Source organism: Xyrauchen texanus, chromosome 34 (genome assembly GCF_025860055.1).
Source record: "Xyrauchen texanus isolate HMW12.3.18 chromosome 34, RBS_HiC_50CHRs, whole genome shotgun sequence".
NCBI lineage: Eukaryota > Metazoa > Chordata > Actinopteri > Cypriniformes > Catostomidae > Xyrauchen > Xyrauchen texanus.
The window spans coordinates 35,059,762-35,068,343 of record NC_068309.1 but is presented as its reverse complement, the minus strand read 5'-3'; the positions used below and the strand labels follow the sequence as shown (position 1 = coordinate 35,068,343).

General features: G+C 33.7%; 1 protein-coding gene across 5 annotated transcripts in view; it reads right to left on the bottom strand.

The window, feature by feature from the left end:
* Positions 1-402: 402 nt before the first annotated feature.
* p4ha2 (procollagen-proline, 2-oxoglutarate 4-dioxygenase (proline 4-hydroxylase), alpha polypeptide 2) overlaps positions 403-8,582 on the bottom strand; it is a 34,055-nt gene continuing 25,875 nt past the window's right edge. For 2 of the 5 annotated variants that reach the window (XM_052103978.1, XM_052103981.1), the window contains exons 13-16: positions 6,118-6,177; positions 4,205-4,273; positions 3,893-3,989; positions 403-868 (exon numbers count right to left, since the gene is read on the bottom strand). In XM_052103978.1, the coding sequence (XP_051959938.1) occupies positions 798-868; positions 3,893-3,989; positions 4,205-4,273; positions 6,118-6,177 (297 nt within the window). In that variant the 3' untranslated portion in view covers positions 403-797. Of the gene's footprint in view, positions 869-3,892; positions 3,990-4,204; positions 4,274-5,995; positions 6,062-6,117; positions 6,178-8,582 lie in introns of all 5 variants that reach the window. The other 3 variants (XM_052103977.1, XM_052103979.1, XM_052103982.1) reach the window with 2 other exon arrangements.

Here is an 8,582-nt window from a genome sequence, read left to right as displayed (position 1 = left end):
TGAGGGCGTGTAAATAATGAGAGAATTTTCATTTTTAGATTAACCATCTCTCAGAAAACAGAGATTTGCTAATATGTGTATTGTGTGGGTGACAGTAGCACTCCAGTATGTATTGCTGATATCAGTCTTTTGTGAAGTGATTAGAATTGGTGGTGATCTTCTCTTTGAAGGCTAAAAGATGCTGTGCTCAGACCAGGATGTAAAAGAGAACTCCGCATATAGAAGTTAGAAGTTGTGATTTCCTCTACATTATACATTTTATTAGCACTGATTAACAAATGTTTGTTTGTTTTATTGACCATGAAGATGAAGGGCACAATTGGGCATGAGGGATCCAGTTAGACAGCAGGTTCACAAAATGTAGAAGAAAATGGACAAAGACATTTAAATTCAAATGTACTCATTTTATTGCAAACCAAACATCAATATAAAATAAACACAGAAAACAGGACAATAATTTATGCATTACATAAAAACACAATAAGACTTCTGGTATGAAGTGATGTCCAGTGCATTAGCACTTTGCATATTCATAATCTTCAAACAAACATGAAAGGCTTAGCAAAGAGGAGGACATTAAAACACTGAAAATAAAACCAATCCCTTACAGAGAGAACACCCCACAAACACCAGTCTGCACAGGTCTGACAGCTGTTAGTCCGGATGGTCACTGCTGTAAATTCTTGGGGCATCTGGAGTGTGTGAGTGTGAGTGTTTGTGTGTATGTGTGTGTGTGTGTGTGCGCGGCAGAGTCAAAGGCACTGCAGGTGGTGTTGAGTTTATCACTGATCTCACTATCAATCCACTTCAGTCAGGCCACATGGTCGTCTGAACTCTTGACCTCTCTCATGAATCCATTTGTTTGAAACTGCCAAAAGACAACATGAAATGGTGTATTTACCAAAATGATTATTATAATTCATTATAATTTGTAAAAAAAAAAACATTTGTATCCTTTTTGATCAAATATCTGTGAATGATGCTTAACCTTCAGAAAATGTTGTTTGTCTACCTCGTTATGTAAAATGATATATGAGCTGTTTTATTTTACCGTGGCAAGAAAAAGTATATGAACCCTTTGGGTCAGCTGGTTTTCTGCATTAATTGGTCATATGTGATCTCATCTTCATCAGTCACAAGTTTAGACAAACACAAGTGCTTAAGCTAACAACACACACACAATTATAATCTTTCATGTCTTTATTGAACACATCCCATTAAATATTCACATTGTTGTGGAAAAAGTAAGTGAACCCTTGGATATAATAACTGGTCGATTCTCCTTTGGCAGCAATAACCTCAACCAAGTGTTTCTGGTAGATACGGATTAGACCTGCACAACATTCAGAAGGAATTTTGGATCATTCTTCCTCACAGAACTGCTTCAGCTCAGCCATCTTCTTAAGATGTCTGTGTGAACGGCTCTCTTGAGTTCATTCCACAGCATCTCTATTGGGTTGAAGTCTGGGCTCTGACTGGGCCACTCCAAAAGTTGGATTTTCTTTTATTTAAGTCATTCTGTAGTGGATTTACTTCGATGTTTAGGGTCATTGTCCAGCTGCATCACCAACTTCTACTGAGCTTCAGCTGGCTCACAGCCACCCTGACATTATCCTGTAGGATATCTTGATAAAATTGGGAATTCATTTTTCTCTTGATGATGGCATGTATTCCCAGCTCTGAAACAGCAAAGCAACCCCAAATCATGTTGCTCCCTCCACCATACTTCACCGCTGGGATTATTATTTAATGTTGGTATGCGGTGCCCTTTTTACACCATATGTAGCGCTGCATGTTATTCCCAAACAATTCAACCTTAGTTTCAACAGACCACATAACATTTTTCCAGTAACGTTGTGGAGTGTCAAATGGTCTTTGGCAAACTTCAGGCATGCAGTAATATTCTGTAAAGCAGTGGCTTCATTCGTGGTGTCCTGCCATGGGCACCAAACCTGTTTAATGTTTCTGTATAGAAGACTCATTAACAGAGATGTTAACTAGTTCCAGATACTTTCAAGTCTTTATCTGTCACTCTAGAATTCTTTTTTACCTCTTTGAACATTCTGCTGTGTGCCCTTTGAGTCATCTTGGCTGGACGGCCACTTCTAGTGAGAGTAGCTACAGTACTAAATCGTCTCCATTTATAGACAGTTTGTCTAACTGTGGATAGATGAATATCTAAACTCTTCAAGATAATTTTGTAACCCTTTTCAGCTTAACGCAATGCAACATTTCTTGATCGTAGGTCTTCTGAGATCTCTTTTTTGCGAGGAATGGTCCCACACCTCCAATCTCGTTTCCGGGTTTGCCAACTCCTGACTCTAAATAGCTTTCCTTGACGTCTTTAGCTTAGGGGTTCACATACCTTTTACAAGTTGCACTGTGAATGTTTGAATGATGCATTCAATATGTACAAGAACAAAACAATAATTTGTGTTTTATTAGTTAGAACTGATTGTGTTAGTTAATTATTGTAACTTTAATGAAGATCAAACCAGATGTTAGGACTTATTGATACATAATTGCAGGTAATTCCAAACAGTTCACATATATTTCTTGCACTGTATGATGTTTGCAATTTTTAAATGGAAATATTTGAGGCAAATCTGAATAACCTATCCCTGTATTAGTGTGATTTTTTTTGTTTGTTATTTTTTTTGCAAAAATCTTATACATTTAATAAATAAAATGTATAAAGTGTAAAGAATAAAAACTATATTAAGCAATCAGTAAGTGGCAGCTACTGTAGTTTGTGACCAAATGCTTATTTGCAGTATTGGTAAACTAAAATGTTACATTACATTAACACGGTTGAGCTTGAGGAATGCAATAAACTCTAAACTATTTGTGTAATTTTTGTTTAAATTGAGAAAATGCAATGAGATTATTTAAAGACGTGTTTAAAACTAGCCACTTTTAATGCTAGAATAATTTGTTAGATAATATTTTAGGGGTCCAGGAGGTAACCTTTTTTTGTCCAGATCTATTAAGTTATTAAAAAACAATAACTTGAATACACCTCAAGCATGATAATATGTTTAAAGTTAAAGTAAAAAATAGTGTTACTCTCAGGAGACATTATAAATAACAAAATAAATAAATGAAATTCTTGCAAAAGAAATGTTGGTATGAGTAGTAGTTTGGATTTTTTCCCCTTTAAGAAATAAGCATTGAAACAATTTTGTTTTTCAAATATAATTTTTTTCAAAAATGTTCCCATCAAATTAAAGTCATGTAGAGTGCAGAAATGTAGGTTGCCTTTCTGTCATCATGTAATTTAATCTTGTGTGACTCTGCATCCACATGCATGGACGTTGTATTTTGGCTTAACTTTATATTAATTTAAATAATGTGTTACTTAAAGTCACTGAATTATGTTTACAAGACTCTAGACTGTCATTTAAGGGTTAACTTCTGCCGCACTGAGTCACGTGACACAACAACATGACGTTGATATTTGTGAAGTGCATCTATAGGCATGTCGCAAACAAAAGTGCCTCTTAAGAAACTTCAAGTGTTTTCATAGAAACCTATCTGGTGTAAAGAGAAGTGTCTATTCCTTTGATATGCCACTTTATAAAATGCATTCATTTTTCACACGTCAGCAGCCTTATGAACATGATTTGCACATATCAATGTATCATTCAGTACATTATTCCCTTGTAAGTTATTTTAAATAACTTTCCACATTAACAAATCTGTGAAAAAAGTATGATGAAATCTTTTAAAAGATGCATCACCTCGGACAACATTATTTGTTAACGACCCTTAGATAATAATCAAATATTTCCAATAGTTATCTCTACAGATAATGGGATTTGTGTCTTTATTTGAAGTCTATTTGTGGAAAGTGGCAGCAGAATTAATCACAGTCTGTCTCGTGTCAACTCACCCCATTTACTGCCTACTAGAACAGGACAGGCCGCGTGTCTCGTCCTGTAGTCCCCTTCTCCACTCTTAAAGAGGTTGTACCAGAATACTGCTGTTCCCTAAATATACAAGAGGGTCATTTTATTAAATATGACTGTAAATGACACATCTGTACAAAAACTAGACCATCAACTGAACACTTATAGCTGATGTAAAACACCATTTACTATGTACAATTTCAACATGTTTCAAACATAACAGACAGTGATCATATCTGTCTTTTCACTGATGTAATGATTCTTATTCTTTATATATTTAAAAATGATGTTCGTACCTTTCTAGGCATGATAGCAGCACCAAAATCTGGGAATACAGTAGCTCCACCAGCATCCACATCACTCATCTGTAATTGACAGACATTACTATTATAACCTCTCTCCCCTGTACAGGATTTATATATTGTCAGCACTCAATAAGTATGGTCCAATGGTCTGAGAGAGTTTTGGATCAGTGCTGCAGTGTCATGACATCTTACATTCATTGATCTTCTGCATGTTTTGATGTCTTGCAAATGAAATGTGTGGTTTGGTGTGATGTTTTGAACGTCGCTGTTGTAAATTCGGCTGATTTAAATGTGTCTCCAAGGTACTTACCTAAATGGCTGACATTTAAAAATATAATCAAATCTTGTTTTGCATCATATGGAATCTTTTGGAAATAAAACTTAACATTTAATGAAAAATATAAATATATTTTCTCACTTTTGTGGTGGGGCCAGTGAAAATAATGACATGGCAAGAGAAAATGAACTGGAAAATGAAAAAAAAAATTTTTTTTATTTTATTTTATTTTTTTAAGTTGAGTAACTGTCCAGAGAAGTAGCAGAGTATAGTATCCTTAATTAGGACAACTGGTTGTACAGGGGCGCTGCTTTTAGTGTACTCTTAGTAAACTAGTGGTTCTCAAACCTGTATTGGAGGCCCCTAACACTACACATTTTGGAGCCCTGGATGATGATGATGATGATGATGATGATGATGATGATGATATATATATCTATAGTGTATCTGCTAAATGACAAAGACCTCATATGTGATGAGAATATTAACATAAAGAACTTGACATGTATTTTATTATGGAAGTCAACATGATCTCAAAATTGACCCCGAATTACGTTCTTAATAAACAATCCTGATTCCTGGTCTTATTGTGAAGAAAAAACATTTTGGCCATTTTTCTTTCATAAATACGTATTTAAAACTTTAAATGAATGCTCCATTTTCAGGGGTTTATAAAGGGTTCATTAAATGGTTATAATTCATTTACAAATCCATTATAAATCATTTATATACAGTTATAACGTGCATTAAAAGGCTGATTTTCACGCAATACCTGGCAAATATTAAGCCATTTTACCTTATGTTTCAGATGCTTAACACTTATTTCACATGTATCTACAACATAAATATGTGGTCAGCTGTTAAGCATTTATTAACGAGTTACCAACATTAGAAACCTGTATTATAAAGTTCAGTATGTTTTAATGGGCATCCGGAATCTCTATTAATTGCAATATATCAACATTTTCAGAGAAAGGCCACCCACATAAAAATAACTACATAAATAAATATTTTTAAATAATTGCAAATATAATACATAATAAATATAATTCAGATATTTAAAATACATTACACTATTGTGGCAGACGAGTAAAGCATTTATTAGGCAATACAAAAAGTGCTTTTCCATATCATTAAAAAAAAGTCTATCATTGAACTTGTTAAATCTGTCTGAAATTTTATAAGGGCACGCTCTATATATATACACTCGTGTCAGATGGACACTTTGTCTAACTTTGGTTGCATTGTGTAAAAAAAACAGCATTTTTAAGATGCTGTGTCAAGTTAAACGTAGTTCGAACCCTGCGTTCAGCGATGCGTCCAGCTGTTGCGCGAGCTGCACTTACTGCCCCTTGCTGAATTCGCACTGAATTAGCATGTTTAATCTTACCATTGTATAACCATACATGTTGATGACAAAAGAAGACCTGATGCCTGAAGTGGAACAAATCACATGAGACACACAAGAGCTCTGGAACCAGGCTCCGCAAGATACACATACTTACATAATTTAAAAAAGTAGCCACACGATTTCCAGTGCCTAATGATTTGAAAGCATCAGGTTCATCTTTCTATGAAGATAAAATTTGAGAGTAAAGACAGGCAGGGAACACACACATGTACTTACGTAGTTCAGATAGGTGGCAAGTCTATTTCCGTCAACTTTGAGGTTGGTGTCAAAAGGACGCTGCAACAGATGTTTGCAACTTTTAAACCAGACTGAACTGCAGGAAGGAGGATCTCCGCCTCAGAAGGCATGCTAGTTCATACTCGACAAAGTAGACACTTTGATGGTCAATTCAATTGAGAAAACTTACAAATAATCCTCAGAGAACACTTGAACTATAATGGTTCAATTGAGAGTTGCTGGTACATTTGGCACAATTAAAATGACTCATAAAGAAATCCAATTTTCAAGGGAGAAAAATCATTTAAAGGATAGTTCACCCAAAAATATGATTTAACAGTATTTACTTTTATTCTGTGTAACATCATTTTGCAAATCCCCTTAGAGGACAAGAAGGAAATTTTATCTGAAATCGTTTTTGCGTGCCCTCGCAATAGGTTTTGTGTTCCTTTGCATTAAAGTAACCATGGTTTTACTATAGTAACCACATTTTAACCATGATATTCATAGTGAAATCATAGTAATAACACAGGAAAATGAAAACTAAGTTAATTAAAATCATAATTTTGTGGTTACTATGGTTTTACTTCAACTATAGTTATTATAGTATGGAAATTAAACATGGTTTTACTACAGTAACCATAATTTCTGCCAAAAAACTATGGTTACTACAGTCTACAATATTTCTATAGTATAATCATGGTATCCACCAGATAAATCATGGTTGCTAACTACAATATAACTCGTAAAAACATGGTTCATATATTTCGAGGGCAAGCAAACTGTTGGGAGGAATGCAAAACTATTTCAGAAAAACATTCCCTCCCTGTTCTTTAGGTGGCTCTGTACCTGTTGTTTTCCACAAAGACAGACAGCCATTCAGTTTTGGAACAACAAGGTTGGAACATCATTTTAACAGACAGAAGTTTCATTTCCAGGTGAACACTCTCTTTAAACGATCAGGAAAATTGATTTGCAAATAGTACCAGTAATAAAATACTAGTACAAGATATAAAACAAATTTCAAACTTGATTTTAAAATGGACTGATTTGTTTTTCTTTTTTCATATCATGTGACACACAATACCCTTTAAATATAAGTTACAGTTAAACTCTAAAAACATGGATGAAAATACTTTAAGACTCATATGTCATAGCAAAGGGACAAATACCAACAGATTTAACTTTTTTGTATTATTATTATTATCATTAAACCATTATCAAATTCTCTAAAAAAAAGTTCTCAAAATTTTCACTTTGCATTTGGGTATTGTGTGTCAACTGTCAGTAAAAAACCCACTTATGTTATAGTGATAAATCACAGGTCACCTGATCCATATTGATACATCACAGACATTTAGGGTGCTCTATATGACATTGGATTGCATTACATTTAAAGGGGTTATGTCATGAGGATAACATTTTCCTTGACATTTTGACATTAAGAGGTCATTCTACTATAAAAACATACTGTTCATTTCAGAAATCAAAACTTAATCCCTAATGCAATAAAAGCATTTATTGAAACCCAGTTGCAAAAACGCTTCATTCTATTCTTGAGTCAGTGAAAAAACATCAATGCCTACTTTGTTTGTTAACCAGTCATAATATGATTCAAGCTTTGCAAAGGAACTGCTATTGAAGGATGGGGCAGTTACAAACACTTGGCCCCAATCAAAAACACAAGTCAACAGTTGAATTCATAAATATGTCAAATGTCATGACTGATTGATAGTTTATGGTGCTAAGCGATAACAGTTGTGCTTGAGATGAATAGTTTAATATATTCAGATACAATGTGTAGGATGTGCATTATGTGTAAACAGTGAAATGTTGTTTTATAATGCTGTGGAGCTTGATCATTCTCTTCCGATTGAGTTTCAAATATGGCTGTATTTGAGGGGCTGCACGATGTTAGCCAATCAGAACAGTGGGCACTTAAAATTATCAGTAGACCTCAGGGAAGATAATAAAATATATATATATATATATATATATATATATATATATATATTAGGGCTGTCAATCGATTAAACTTTTTAATCAAATTAATTACACGGTGTCCCGATTAATTAATTGCGATTAATCGCATATACAAATATTCAGCTGAGAAAGCCCCTCATATAACAATAATTCAATACATAATGATGAAAGAATTTAGTTATCTTTAAATATTAAAATTATATATATATATATATATATATATATATATATATATATATATATATATATATATATATATATATATATTTATTTAGATCATTAAAATGCATTGCATTCTTGTGGCAGAAGAGTTCATCATTGATAAGACGATACAAAAAGCAGCTTTAGAATACAATGTATTGTTTACTACCATATTATTGATCATAAGTCAATCATTGACACACAGTTCACAGCAATCCATTTCACAAGTGAATTTGTCAATCAGTTGGAGATTTATTGTGAGGGCTTGTTTAAAGACCCGT